Genomic DNA, 15,909 nt, shown 5'->3' with positions numbered 1-15,909 from the left:
CCGAAGAAGTGCAGTGAGCTGCGACGAAGGCACTGGAGGATGTCACAAAAGGAGGCTTGCAATCCGCATTCACGTCTTGGCATGAAGAATGGCAAAAATGCATAATATTGCAGAGGGTTACTTCAAAGTAAACGCCGAATAAATATGTTCGATCTCTGTTCTCATTCTTCCGTAACAAAATAAGTTCGGAAACTTTTTGAACGTAGAAGAAAATTGAGTGCTATCTATCGTTTACTTTTAGTACTATTTTTAAATTTTGAAAAAAGAAAAAACTCTATCTCTCTTTGTGTTATTCATACAAACTGCAATTTTTTAATCATTAATCTGAATTATTGTTTGTTTCATTTGTATTTATATTTTTTTGTTTAACTTAAATTTTTGTTAAAGTTTCTTTAAAATTAAATTTCATTTAAACGTTGAATGTGCTTAAAAATTCGAGCATACCACATAAAATGTATGTCATATGGTCACGATTACTATGACTTTTTTCAATTTAAACACCACGTCCGTACATTTTCACTACTTTGCCAACAGATGGCAGCAACAATAAATGAGAGTTTTTCCACAAACTACAGTATTTTATTCTTCTTTTGAAATTCATCGAATTTCTGTTCGCGTGGTCCTCTCCTTAATACAGTCTTGAACTGTATTACAGCTGTTATCAAAACTAAAAGTATAATTTCTAATAGTGATCACAAAATTCACAATTTAGTTTTTGTTCACGGGGTTTCGAACGATTATTTTCCTTGAAAGTTTCTCGCCTGGACGTTTGTTTACTTGTTGTGATATACACCCGAGAAAATGCCAGGGAAGGCCATACCGGATCGTTGGCTGGATTACCGTCCTTACCGCACGTCGATATTGGACACGAACATAATACCGTTCAAGACGCCCCTGAGGGAGTCCGTGTTCGTGAACCGACCGGCCATCGTCAACCGCTGGAGTCCCAGGGAAGTGATGTCGGCGATTCCCCGACTCGGCTTCATCGTCGACCTGTCGTACTCGCATTCACCCCGCTACCCGATCATCGACTTCGAGCGCAACGGCATCCACTACGTGCAGCTGAAGTGCGCCGGCCGTGAGATACCCAGCCCGGACGTCGTGTCCATGTTCGCCGACATCGTGCACCACTTCAACTCGCAGCCGGAGAACCGCGGGAGGATGATCGGCATCCACTGCACGCACGGCGTCAACAGGACAGGCTACGTCGTGTGCAGGTACATGATCGACCACCTGAACTGCGAGCCCGGCCGGGCCCTGTACGAGTTCTCGCGGGCCAGGGGCTACGACATCGAGAGGGAGAACTACAAGGAGGACCTGTTCCGGCCTCGTCGGTACAGAGCCGCGTTTTGAATGTTTGATAGACTTGGTTTTTTTTTTGTTACATGTATGAGTACATACACTTACCTGAACATGAAAATTTTTTAAATATTTTTTATAAATGTGCAGTCACATGGAGGGAGAGGATACAACCATGTATATATATATTCAGCCACAACTACTAATGTTTCACATATTTTTGTTACTTTGCCCATAAAGCCGAGTTTTTCTGGCAGCAGGTTTTTCCATGCCATGTGAACCGAACAGAACCATTGCGGGATGGCAAAAATATGTCCGACGGTCCAAGAGAAAGCCGCCAGACACTACATGCGCCAGAAAAAAAATCGCCAGCATAGAAAACAGTAAAAAACAATAAAAACAAATGGTATAAACAAAAATAAGCTCTGGATTGTTTAAAACATAAAACTGTGGATAAAAATAAATCAATCAGGGTTTAAATAAAACCCGGACCGTTGTAAATAACAAATTAATCAGGGTTTAAATAAAACCCGGGCATTGTTTAAATGAAGCCCAGACCGTTGTTTAAATAATAAATCGATCAGGGTATAAATAAAATACGGGCACTGTTTAAATAAAGGGGAAAAAAAAAGGGAACATACAACCAACATGACCACCGACGAAAATGTAATCCAAACACTCGGAACAAGCACAAAAGACAAAATGGCTGTACAGCTGTTTGAAAAGATGCGCTAAACAACTAACGCCGCCTGGCAGAATTTTCCAGAACAGCGACAACCCAGCAGAACAACACCGAACCAGAGTGCGCCAACGATGGCAACTTATCGCCGGAAAAAAGTCGCCAATTTGGCGTGTCCCTTATACCAAAGCTGTTCCCATGGCACATTTGACTCCTCCAGAAGCACTCGGTCAATCACGCTCGACATAAATCACTGGTGTGAGACATTTTGCACTCTGTGGGAAAACAGTTTTACTGCTTTCTCCTATTGCGTGGAGCAATTCATGTTGCACATGGGGCAGGAAACCTGCTCCTAGGAAAACCCGGCTTTAGTGATTATTTTCGCACCATATCTCTAAATGGCCCGCCACCACTGGCGTTGGAGCCAGGGGTGCTTGAGCAACAGCAGCAATGATTCAGGAATCGGAATTCCCCCCACATAGAACTCCAGCTGAGCACCTACAGTTCTGAAGCACTTCAGACACCTCTGTCAATCTATATGCTGAGGTTTATGCATGCCACAGACATTTATGTAAGCAGATATATGCCCTTTGAACTGCGGGGGGGGGGGGGGGAGGGGGAAAAATTAACCAATTGGCATAAAGGAAAAGGTGTGCTGTGAATTGAAATATTTTACCATGGCATACACAGATACACGGGTTTTTTTCCTAATTAAGTGAAGCAAAATCAAAATTTCACTCAGATGGCGGTGTAGTGAAGATTTTATCTAAAGGTGTTTGGGTTCCTTCCCCCAATATACGGTTCACCTTGCTGCCAAGTTTTCAGCAATATCGAAAGAACGTTATGCTGTCAATATCGTCCTCCCTGGCCTGTTTTTAAATTTTATCTGGTGTTCCCTATCGTCTTTTCCTAGGGCCAACATTTAATTGAGTCTGGTAATAAGAATAATTTGCCGAACTCATTTACAGAAGTGTTATACTGTATATTGTGAATTTACCAATGTGTTATATGAAAGTATTACATTTCAAATGAACACCCTTTGTGTAGCATTGGCTGCATCTAAACATAATGAATTTCAACCTACATATCTGTAAGTTTGTTGAGCTCTGATTTAGGCACGTTTTTACAGAGAAAAAGTTATGTCCGCAGGGGTCACTCCAGCCAAAATTTGGGTCAGTCTTCACTACCCTTCACAAAATTCTAGATGTGAAAAATGAACCCTTTACAAAAAAAATCTTAATCGGAAAAACGAACCCTTCACAACATACAAATTAATGAAACCGTAAATTTGGCATTTCATATCTTTTGTGATATAGTAACTAGATTATTTTGCTTCCCACAAAATAACTTATTTTTCACACAATTAATTGCCCTTTCCAGGGCTGTCTTAAGAGCACCATGGGCCCACGGGCCTAGTGATATTTAAAAGCCCCTACCTGGCCAATTTTCGAAAAATTAAACTACTCATTTTTCTGAGGCTGCCTGGGTGGGCCCATGCTTAAAGACAGCACTGGCCCTTTCTACAAAAATAAGGGAAATTTTCACAAAAACAGGACCCTATAAAAACATTCTGGGCGGGTTCCTAAAAAAATTGTCACTTACCTAAGTTCCCCCAGTCCCGATTTGTCAAGCCCTGTTTTTAACAGATACATATTCAATTTAGAAATTTCAATTTACTGACATAAGTTTATATCGCAATTACTTTGGATAAATCTAGAGTACTGCTGTACGCGCTCATTTGTATACAGTTTTCGACAATGAGCATATTAGTTTTTTATACATGAAATATGAATTTGCTATGAAATTTGAGCCAAACATATTTTAAGACTTCTATTGTTGTTGTTGAGAGTGTACCAAGAGAGAAATGAAAACACATATTTCAGTCTGTTCATTGAAGAAGAACTTCCTCCTGATTTTACTGTTTGAAATCATATCAAAATCTCGTTTTTACATGTCACAATAAGTATCATGATTTACTTTGCTCTGTACTGTTCCCCCTCTGTATTTCATATGACTCATCGGTTTCGTGTTGGAAATGTTTTATTTTATTTGGTTTTGTGATGGATGGATGGAAAGCATCGTTTTGTGTGATGAAATAATATATTTAATATGTTAATCTACATATTTTTGTGTATGTTGGATTTGAATAAATTATGAATGAATTTCGGACCAAAATTTATGCGGGTCCATGGGAAATTTTTTTTTAAATTGAAGTCTTTTTCAAAGAAAATGCTATTCTGGATGTTTTGTTGATCCAGTTTTCGGTATTTGAGACTGAAAACATGTTATAACTAGCTGTGTTACTGAATGACAATATTTCTCAATATGATTTTTCTTATAAACTGTGTTGCGCTGTTACTGCTGTTAAATCACACATGCACCTCGTCCACGTACCTCTGCCGAACTTCTAACAAATTGGTGCATGTTGGAATGTGTGTATGTACGTGTTGCGAATCTAACATGAAGTTTGTTCTTGTGTAATGCTTGTTATGTGTAGTGCTGCCATCAATTTTTCTAACTGAGTGAAGTGTAATGGTGTTGCACTGTTGAAAACAAACCCTGCAGACGCCCTTCCGTACATAACATGAAAATTCAAGCTTTTATCATCTTCACTTCAAAGCATGGGGGACAGATGGCAGCACCAGCAATAACATGAAACAAGCACAACTATGGCAACATAATTACGTTAGGGGCCATTCACGTGCACACCTGCGATATTCCAACATATCGATTCATTAGAAATTCTGCAGACCAATGTGTATTAGGTGTACTGTAGTTGTAATCTTGAAAGTTCTGGATGTTTCGAGGTGCTGAAAATTCTTCCTTCTTCAGACCCCCCCCCCCCCCCCCCCGATAAGAATATGGCTTGTTTTGTCTTCAAGAATGTAAGTGAATATTGCACAGTAATTTCAGTTTGAAATTTACTAGGCCAAGGGTTCTTTGTGTTTAAGGTCAGGGACCCCCTTGTTAATAACATGAAGGAAATAGACAATTTCTGCTCAAAATGATGCAAAAACAATAAGCTAATTGCTTTCTCATCCCAAGCTCAGACTCCCTAAAACCTCTACAACTCCCTAAGGAATGGGGTTCTTAACCTATGGGTTGCGACCCAAACATGGATTGCAGGGGTTTCCAAGATGGTTAGTTGTGCAAATCCACTAACAACCAGAGATTTTGAGCCATGGGTCCCGACTCAAGCTTGATTCACAGGGGCTTCTGAGATGGGTTGTAAAAATCCAATAACAGACAGGGATTTGAGCTATGGGTCATGATCCAGACTGGATTGCTAAGTGCTTCAGAGATTGGTCATAAAAATTCCAGTTACAGCCAGGTGATTTTGAGCTATAAGTCACGACCGAGACTTGATTAGCAGGGGCTTTTCGAGACAAGGCCATAAAATTCACTAACAGCCAATTTTGAGCTATGGGTTAACAACCCAAACTTGGTTTTCAAGGGCTTCCGAGAGAGAGAGATGGGTCCATAAAATTCCACTTATGGCCCTGTTATAAATGTACTTATTGTGTCACTGGTTTCACACTAATTTCGAAAAACAGTCCCCGAAGCTGATCTGTTGCAAATTTTGGCCACGGCAGAAAAAGGTTAAGAACCCCTGGCCTAGGCAGTCTCAGCCATATAATGAATAACTACCAAGGCTTGACAATCCCTCACACCAAGCTACTAATGAGTTTTATTTATTTTTTCCAGCATGGCCCAAGTCGTCTTCTTCGACCACCTGCTTATATATCTCTTCCTTAAGACAAAGTGGCGGGCCATGATATGGTTAGGGGCTATGCATAATTAATGGCTCGGGAAAAAATTATTGGCTCCTATATTCAACTGGTGTTTTTTATTATTAAACTACTGTATTAAAAATATCCCATTTCCTTTGATGAATGCAAACCATTTTTACTCTTTTGCTGGGGGGGTGTCACTGGGAAAGAGGAGCAAAAGGAAGACAGAGAGTGCATTGGATTACCTATCAGTAGCTTGGCATTGTGGCTATAAAATAAACACTATACAGTGGCATCGGAGCGCGGGGTGCTGCAGGTGCTTATATTTTGTAGAACAAGTTTGAGCGCCCCAGAATCAATCCACACGAATGCAAATTTATAACAAAGCTGCGGCTGAGAATCCACAGGTGTGAAACACTTCTGACAACTATGGCCCTATACAAGCCCTGTAGCATTGGAGCTGGGAGCACTGAGTACTCAAGCCCACAATAATTTGTGGCATGGGTCTGAGACCCATCAGGATGAATTCAAAAATGGAAATCTCTCTCATGAAGATCAAGACGATCACTTAAATGTCTGAAATATTCCAATGTCCCTAAATACAGAACTTAAGCAAACATGAATTTTGATGCCACCTTTTGGCGTTGAACGAGCAGTATCAAAGGGATGAATTCGCCCCTGTCTGACACTTGGGGGATGCCAGACCTGCCTGCTTTCCCCCACTGATTGGAGCACTGCCATAATGAACCAATTATTCAATAGGTTTGCATACTTTGCTGGTAATTATAACATTGCCTGTTGTTGAACTTTGGATTCACTTTTTCTTAATGTTACCATAGTTTTTGCTACACAGTGAAAATTCTATATGTAACAAAACCCCATAATTAATAATAGCTTGTATAACAATATTACTCTTTGGTCCTGATGCATTTTCTATGGTGTTGATATATTTCGCGTGTGCTATATAAGGCTGTGCACATAATGCGGTGACCAAGATGAGCATGAGTGTATAATAGAGACTAGCAATGAAAACAATGGTATTGTTTTGTTCTACACCACATGTACTTGAAAAGCGAAGTGAAAGAGGCCACTCAATGTGGTGTGCAGTTTGAAAAATCTTGTTTGTTTTTACCTTGACCTTATTTTCAGTATCTGCTGATTGGCATGTTTCTTCCTCTCTTCTGCGGAGGAATAATAATAATCATCATCATCACAACAACCCTTATTTATTTCAGAACACCCCCGGCCATTTTTTCTCTCCTCCCCCTCTTTTGCTATGTGCAGACATCTCTTCCTTCACCACCTATGCATATATTTTTCCTAGTCGCAATTCTTGTAACTCGTACCTATTCGCTCCACTATGAGCGCAGCCTATCCCAGAGCGGCAAGGTCAAAAGGGTGACTAAATTTTAGTAATTGGTCGTCACAAAAATAAAATTAGAATGGGAGAAGGGCAACAAAATTTGAATAGCCTGCAGCTGGCAAAATCATAAATCTTACTCTGAATATATTCCCTCTATAACTATACATTTCTCTGGTCCCTCAAGTATCGCTATATGGACATATCACTGTACATCAATCCATTCTGGAAACGACAGGAAAAACTATGCAGCTGTGTATTTTATACTCTACTATGCATATTCATGGTTAGTAAAATGAACAATAATTCGTGAATTTTGTTATGAATTTCAATTTTGAACGAATATTCATCAATAGTCAAATCTGTTTGAGCAATTAATATTAATTTTTGCAATAAAATTATGTATTCATATATGCCATAGTTAAAACAGTTATTCCAAACAGTGAAATATGTTTTCAAGCAAGTATTTTTGATTTTGAATTGAGTTTTCATTATTTTTAACGAAACAAAAACTATTTTATTCTAGATGATTTGAACTATTTTTTTGAAGACGAGCTGTTTTTGACGACCCAGGAATATGTGAATAAGTATCTTACTCAGCCTACGTTCATTTCATCAGAAAGTAAATATAAATGGCTTTTTTGTATATACACATTTTGATTTGTGATATTGTGTTAGATGCTAGATCTATTTCGGTCCACAGAAAGAGCATGAAGACTGATAACACATAAAATTACATTTGCCGAAAAATTCAGGTTGGGTTACCAGACATCCTTCTTTTTTTGTGTCGTTTCAAACATCCTCATACGTTTTAGAAAATTCACCCTTTTGTCTTCCTTTTCAGAGGTTTCCGGAATTATTATTTTTTTCTGGAGAAATCTTTTTCACACTCTGAAATTCATTGATATGAGGATTTGTGTGTGTGCGTGTGTCCAAAGACTGTCCAAAAAATAGCCCTGGAAGAAGAAAACCGCAACACCCATTTTGAGAATACTATTGTTTGTTCACCAACAGCTAGTACCCTGTACTGTAGTGACGACGGAGAGGGTAGTGCTTAACAAGGTTATGTAATATACTTGTGTCAATGAATGCAACAGGAGACAAGATTCTTTGCAAAATAAAACCTCTTGCTTCCTCCCGAGCAAAGCAAAATCTACCAGACGGTGGGAACAACTAATTAGAAGTGAAAGGAGATAGATCACTATTTGCTCTTTTTTTCGATATAGTGGTGCCATCTGTTGTGAAATTCGAGAAAAGTGACTTTTGCAAGGGTGCACACAGCTTTTCTCAGCTTTCAAATCTGGTAACCTTAAATTCAGGTATCTACCATTTAAAAAATATCTATGTAGATGGCAGCACTTCCAAAAAAATATCATGCTTACGTTAGACATTAATGTGTGCAAATGTTATGTAGGTAGATAAAGATAGATGGCTTTTTCTCAGCCCGAGATATCAAGGAAACGGTTATTTTCTGGAAATTATTCTGAGGTGAGGTCCCGGCGGAGACGTGATGACTTTTCTTTCCACGTTCACCTCAGAATAATATCTGGAAAATAACTGTTTCCTTATTATGTAGGTAGGGTTACCAGATTCAAAAACTGAGAAAGGAGGACACCTGTGCACACACACACCTTTGCAAATGTCACTTTTCTCAAATTTCACAACAGATGGCGCCACTATACTGGAAAAAAATCAAATAGTGATCCACATTTCTCTTCACTTCTAATTAGTTGTTCTCTCCATCTGGTAAATTTTATTGCTTTGCTCGAGACAAAGCAAGAGGTTTTCTTTGGCAAAAAACCATGTGTTTTGTTACATTCATTGACATTTTTGAAAGCATATTACATAGCCTTGTTAAGCTCTACCCTGAACCCATTCCCCTTTGTCATCATTTCAGTACAGAGCACTAGCTGTTCATGAGCAAACAATAGCATTCTCAAAATAGGTGTTGTGATTTTCTTCTTCCACAGCTGTTTTTCTGACCGTCTTTTTTGTGCTATCCAGGAGCAAGTTGGGCCACAGTTAGAATAGCATCAGCTCTGCTTGCAGGCAATTTGTATTCTTGTATTCTGGGAATTTCGACAGTGATTGGTCAAATCGTGTGAACATGAGTGGGAAAAACACACACACACACACACACATGCTCACACAAACTCTCATATCAATAAAAAGATATATGTTTTTCAGAGGGGGGGGGGAATTTCCCCAGTAAAAAAATAATAATTCCGTAAACTTTTGAAAAGGAGGACAAATGGGTGAATTTTCTAAAACGCAGGAGGGTGTTCGAAATAACATAAAAAAGGAGGATGTCTGGTAACTCTATATGTATATGGAATGAGCCCACATTTCTAGCTTGTAACACTCTAACATTTTGACAAATTTCGCAAGAAGGGAAAAAAACCGAATTAATCACATTATTTATAGAAGACTTGTCTCGCTTTTTTTTACAAATTCATATTTGATAGGCACAGGTCTTAACCAAATTTTAGCTCTGCATAATAAATGAGAGGGGGAAATTAAAAACAATCTGAAATCGGAAAATTAATTATCTATCTGGTTTTGAAACTAGATGGTGCACTTGTGTGTGTGTTCTTTTGGTATAAAAATATAGTCTTTGAATGAGACATTTTGTTCCCTATTCTAATAAATGTAATGAATTAATTTAGTTTGTACACATATAGACCCCAAAGCTGAATGTTTAGCACTGTTCTGCGACGAGCCCTCAGCTGACTGGAAATGTTCTGCAGTAAAAATCCCCATACATGTAATAGTGGGTTTTTTTCCACTTTTTCTTAAAATTCTTCCAAATTGTTCTGTAGTAGCACTAATTGGATTTTGGCACATTCTGCTTTGGGGCGTATAGGCTACATTCCGTGTTGACACCAATTTTACATGATATTCGAGTACAGAGAGGCATCTTTTCCCCCCAATAGATTTATTCTTTGTAATTTTTCCTTCTCTGTATGCACATTTGTTGTTTAAAACATTCTGAAATTTGTTTTCATTCTCTTCCTCAATAGATTCAGAGCTGCCGCCATTGAAGAGATTTGAAGTGTGCGAGTGAACACAACTTCCTCGTTGTTAATTAAAATCCTTATTGTTTTGTATCTGTGATAATATTTACGTCTGAATATGCTTTGAACGTGTTCCCCCCCCCCCTCCTCCAGTTTGACGCCATTTGCTCAGGGAAATTTAGGTTCTAGGTTTTATGTTGATGAATCCTGTTATTTGTTTATTTGTCTTGCAATCATAAGCGGAGCCAAGATAGACATGGAAGGCTGGAAGGAAGGGGCTTCGGCAGTACATATACTAAAATTGGAACGATACAGGGAAGATTAGCATGGCCCCTGCGCAAGGAAGGAAGGGGCTGTGCAATGATGCAAATTCTTATATTTTTCTGCATATACATAGACCATTATGTCGTTGATGCTCGGTGGGGGGGGGGGGGTGATCTCCATGCCTTCCCATATTTTCGAACATACTTATAATCTGCACTCAGGCCCATAGCCATAATTTCGTGCGAAGGGGGAACCAAAGTGATAGAAAAATAGATTTGGCCACCTTTTCCCCTTTTTTCGGTCATTTTCTCACATTTCGGAGGAGGGGGGGGGGCATGGCCTAAGTACTCTGCTACCTCGCTATGGCCTTGTCTGCACCTCAGAGGAGAAATAAGGTGTATATTTCTTCTTATATAAAATCTTCTCACAATGGTCTGCACTCAGTTGTTATAATTACTGGAAACTTTATCTGAGAGCATGTGGGTAGTGTGACCATACGTCCGGTATTTCCTGGGAAGTCCCGATTCTTCTGTTTTGTATAAAATAATAAATATAATATTAAAAATAATAGTCAGAAAGGATAACACTTCGCATTGAAATTATTCGCATACGGAGCCAGGTCGAAATCCTCAACAGCGGAAGCAAATCTTGCATAGGAGGCGCATACAACTTCTATGGCGGATTGTTCCATATTCTCGCCACACGGCATCTGTATCCGTGGAAAAAGCCAATATCTTCTGGCCATTGGTATTATTTGGAAGCGATGCCTCCGTTGGCTAACGCGCCAAGAATTTCCACAGCACTTGAGTGCTAAGGAAATGATCCTGAGTCCTTGAAGGAGCCGTGAAACATTTAGAGATCAGTAAAGTAGCTCTGTATGGGACTTATCAATAGTGAGAATGTTAGTTCAGGTGCCCAATAACTATCGAAAGGTTTTTTCCGTTTTTGGCGCACCAAATAATGTGCCATTAAGATTATTTCATATTTTTATAAAGGGTGGTTGATGACGTAAGCATCATGCAAACCCCCTCCCCCTTGATATCAAAAGTCAGCAAATCAGTAACAACCTCTCCTCTCCCACATCGATGCTGACGTAATACTTGAATGACCCCAACTCTAAAACAGAACCGCTAAAAAAAGTAGGAACAGAAAAAATTCCGGGAATTTCGACTGCTATTGGCGAATGCGTGTGGGGGAGGGAGGGTGATATTTTCCGTAACGAACTCGAGGGGACCACCGATAGACAGCACCTTCACTTCCAACCCATCTCACTAATGGCAGTAAATTGCAATATAGCGATATGGCCAGAGTTGGTGTTTGGTGAAGTAGTAGTAGTGGTGGGGGGGGGGGGGGGGACCACATAAACATTCATATCAATGAAGAAATGTGTGTTTCATAGTGGCGAAAAAAGAATTTTCCCAAGAAAAAGAAGTAAAATAATTCCGGAAGCCTGAAAAAGGAGGACAAAAAGGCCAATTTTCCAAATCGTAGGAGGACACGTGAAATGACATGTAGAAAGAGGACAGTTAGTAATCCCACGTCCGAAATAAAAAGATCAGTATAATGGCGCCATCTGTTGCGAAAATTAGAAAAAACTGACGTGACTGAGGATTCACTCTTTGCGCCCTTGAAACGTTAGGGGTCATTCAAGTATAACGTCAGCATCGATAGAGGGGCTTCCGATTTGCTGACTTTTGATGGCAAGGGGAGGGGGGGGGGGGGTTGGATGATGCTTACGTCATTAACCACCCTTTACGAAGATATGAAATATTCGTATGTGCATCTTACTCGGTGCGCCAAAAACCAGAAAAATCTTTCGCTACTTTGGGGGCACGCGAACTAACATTCTCCCTATTGATAAGTCCCCTAAAGAGATACTTCAGCGATCTCTAAATGTTTCTGTTTCACGGATCCTTCAAGTGCTCAGGAAATGTGTCTGGGTCGCTTGAGTGCTCTGAAACTGTGCGACGCATCACTCAAGTGATCCATAATTATGCCACGGATCACTTAAGTAATCTGGGAATGTTCCGCGGGTAACTTGAGTGATGTAGAACCACACTGGGGAGGGGGGGGGGGCCCACTTTGAGTGTGCTCTAAAGGGATCTCCAAATGTGCCACGGATCGTTTAAGTGTGCTGGAACTGTGGCGTGGATTACTTAAGTGATCTTTGAACGTGTCACGGCCCTACTTCAGTGATCTGAAAATGTGCCACTTAAATGCTCTGGAATTGTGCCACGGGTCATTTAAGCCAGTGTTTCTCAACCGCCGGGCTCCGATATCATTCATACTGGGCCGCGAGTGATTAGCCGTTTCATTTTTCCTCATTCATTTTCCGTTGGTCGTGTGTTTGACCGGGCCTTCGATTCACAAAAATGAATGAAACCGGGCCGCGGGCTTGAAAAGGTTGAGAACCACTGATTTAAGCAATCTGTTAAAAAAATGTGCCGCTAAGTTTATTTTTACATTAAGGGGACAAGCCACATCAGATAACCTGCAGGGCCACATTTGGTCCGCGGGTCAAGGGTTCACCATATATGGCTTAAGGGGTGGGTCGCAATGAATTTCTTAAAGATAAATTTTGAGTTCTTAGCCTTCAAATAACATTGAAATTAACAGAAATTGATTATAATTACATGTAAAGATATTTTCTTTCGAAAAATTTTAATGTTTTTTAAAGGTTTTTTACATTAAAAATTTTGTTTTTCGTCTGGAAGGGGGAGGCGCACGAGCCCCCTATGCCTCCCTCCCACGTACGTTTCTGATCCCACCAATATGCGTTAGGAGGTAGGGGGATGTGCTGACGAAATTTTGCTAACAATAGGGGGTCATGGTTTTTCTGACGGAGGGGGGGGGGGGTAAAAAATAGCTAAACATTTGTTGACGTAATATTTGAACGGCCCCTTAGAATAAATAATTCAGATGTTGAATTATTTACATTTTACAGATTAAAATCACCATCACCACCCACAGGTCTTAGAAACTTCTCCCGCCACTGCATGGATTACTCTTGATATTAAATGGTCTATTGCCCAATGCCGGGATTACACTATAAAAGTTTTATAAAACATCTATTCCATCCGCCCCTCGGCTATAGCCGAGTTCCTGAGTTACTCGTTTGGCCGCTGACGTGCTTCCGCACTCTCCAAGCCGCACTTTTCATCCCTCGCTCATTAGGTAACTCTTTTGGTCACCCCCCCCCCCCCCAACTTCTGAGTGGGGAGGAATGATGTGAAAGGAATGGGTAGAAAATTATAGAGTACAATGAGAAAAAGGCAATAAAAATTCCACATTCTTCCTAGACATCGACGGTCAGTTCAGTGAGTGACCAAAAGAATGTAAAAGGCCATCTCCCCCCCCCCCCCCCACCGTCTTAATGCATGGGCACACCCGAGTCTCAGAAGTAGCTGAATTTCTGCGAGAATTTGCTATTTAGGGCCTCGGAAAAACTAATTGGTCCGGGGGTCCATGATGCTCTTAAGACGGCCCTGCCCACTACTTACTCACTCTCTGAGTTACTCTTTTAGTGACTCACTGACATGGTTCCTCATTCTCTAGGTCACTTTTTTTGGTCACTCACATGATTTCTCAATCTGTAGGCCACTCTTTTTGTCACGCATATGCTTTCAATCTTGCATCTACTAGCTCTACGACAGTGGTTCTCAACCTTTCGAAACTCACTGCCCTGGTGATTTTTTTTGTGAGTGGATGGTCCGGGCATACACAAGGCCAATGAGCAAAAAATGGAGCAAAATGAAAGAGTGAATCACTCACTGCCCGGTTTAATGGATGTCGGCCCAGCGGTTGGGAAACACTGCTCCAAGCTACTCTTGTGGCCACTCACGTGCTTTTACATTCCTTTGGTCACTCACTGAACTGACCGTCGATGTCTAGGAAGAATGTGGAATTTTTATTGCCTTTTTCTCATTGTACTCTATAATTTTCTACCCATTCCTCTCACATCTTCTGCACCTCCGAATTTGGTGCCTCGGGCTGTAGCTTGCTTTATCTCTCCCCCCCCCGGAACCGGCAGAACATCGGATAAGCGAAAATGTCGGATAGTAGGGAGGTGTTAAAAAAAAGCTTATTAAACGTCAAACTATGTTATAATTTTACATATTACGAACTTAAAATCATGTTTTACAATAAAACAATAGAAAAATATTAACTAAGAAAGTGAACTTGGACAGCTACAGAATATTCTGAAGTTAAATACAGTGCTTAAAATGTTCAGTCCTGTGATGATTTAAATAAATTTTTGATCGTAGTCTACTTTCCTGACGAGTGCCGTTTCTTCGCTGCCAATCTTTGCTACATCATTATGCCGGTTCCTGTAGCTCAGAGGTCCTTTTTTCCAGTCACGAGCAGGGCCACCACTAAGGGGGGGAGGGGGTGCAGGCGGTCTGGTGCCCCTGGAGCCGGACAAGAGGGGACGAAAGTTTCACTCTTTAACCTCTCCTTCAACATCATTAGGGGGTGCCAAAATACGTGCTTGCCCCGGCTGACCAAGCATCTAGTTGCGGCCCTGGTCACGAGTACTGCCTGTACCCATCATCAAAAGAACACTCCTTACGGCAAGTTTAACATACGAATGCATGAGAAAAATGACGATGATTTCAATCCTTGAATGCAATTCCACCAAGGTGTTTAATTTGAACGTTGATCAAGTGCTCGCGAGCACGAAATCGGACACGAGCATCGTGCACCCTGTGTACTTCAGGGGAGCACCATGTTGCTCGCGGGCAGTGGGTTGAAGATGCCTGCTGTAGCTTCTTCTTGTTACTCAATGTATTTAACCGCAGTTTCTTGAGCCGTAACTCTGTTGTTATGTGAAATTCTGAGAGGCTCGATGATTGGTGCTTGATCTTTTTTTTCCCGGTGGGGCGTCGTATAATACGGAATGTCGTATAAGCGAAGATCGGATAAACGAGATTCTACTGCATATGTAAAAATCACAAGAAACAAAAATGCACCCCACGGTACTGCCGATTTTGCTTATAACTCGGGAAACAACACATTATTATTTTGTAAAAAAAACAGGAGATGCATTTTTAAGGCCATAACGAGACAGTGATTCATTTTCCGGTAAACACTATGTTTCAAAATACGACTTGAATGTACCAGTCGAAATCGGAAAGAAGAAAATGCGTGGCCTTGAAATAAGAGAAACGCATACTTTTTTTTTTTGGTTCTTTTTTTAGTTAGTTTCTTTTTTGAAGGTTACCGGAACTAAAATTCGCTTGAATATGCAAATACTTCGGAATTGTAAAAAGAAAAAAGCGCCATCTTGACGAATGAATTCGAAAACGGGGAGGGGGGGGGGCATTGTGATAAAATAGGGAAAAAACGATCGATTGCTTGTTTACCAGAATCTTGTTTTGTGATATAGAGCATTTAAAAAAAAAAAAAACTAACTTATGCTATATTCAAAGCGCATGCGTGTTTCTTTTCCACACCGTATCATCCAGTTTGCTAATTTTGTATATTTTACGGTAAATGTGATAAATACGGTTATTATTGATTATCATAATCACCTATCATTTTGGTAAATTTCTCTAAATTAAT

At 40.3% G+C, this 15,909-nt stretch overlaps 1 protein-coding gene, 1 long non-coding RNA gene and 1 pseudogene across 2 annotated transcripts; all 3 read left to right on the top strand.

Moving 5' to 3' along the window:
- The first annotated feature begins 607 nt into the window (after nucleotides 1-607).
- On the top strand, nucleotides 608-4,140 carry LOC149078740 (RNA/RNP complex-1-interacting phosphatase homolog). Its single transcript, XM_089240840.1, has one exon. The coding sequence runs from the start codon at nucleotides 802-804 to the stop codon at nucleotides 1,351-1,353; it is 552 nt and encodes a 183-aa protein (XP_089096966.1). The 5' UTR covers nucleotides 608-801; the 3' UTR covers nucleotides 1,354-4,140.
- Nucleotides 4,141-6,940: 2,800 nt separating this feature from the next.
- LOC149078739 (uncharacterized) lies at nucleotides 6,941-10,176 on the top strand. Its single transcript, XR_016193852.1, has 2 exons — nucleotides 6,941-7,691; nucleotides 10,090-10,176. It is a non-coding gene; the product is annotated as an uncharacterized LOC149078739 (long non-coding RNA).
- A 182-nt stretch (nucleotides 10,177-10,358) lies between these two features.
- On the top strand, nucleotides 10,359-10,458 carry LOC149078738 (U6 spliceosomal RNA; annotated as a pseudogene).
- The last annotated feature ends 5,451 nt before the right edge of the window (nucleotides 10,459-15,909 follow it).

Source organism: Pholcus phalangioides, unplaced genomic scaffold, assembly GCF_987345545.1.
Source record: "Pholcus phalangioides strain wild (caught in Gottingen) unplaced genomic scaffold, Ppha-v1.0 ptg000013l_1, whole genome shotgun sequence".
NCBI classification, from domain to species: Eukaryota; Metazoa; Arthropoda; class Arachnida; order Araneae; family Pholcidae; genus Pholcus; species Pholcus phalangioides.
Note: the sequence above shows the minus strand (reverse complement) of the source record. Positions and strands in the feature narration are given on the sequence as shown.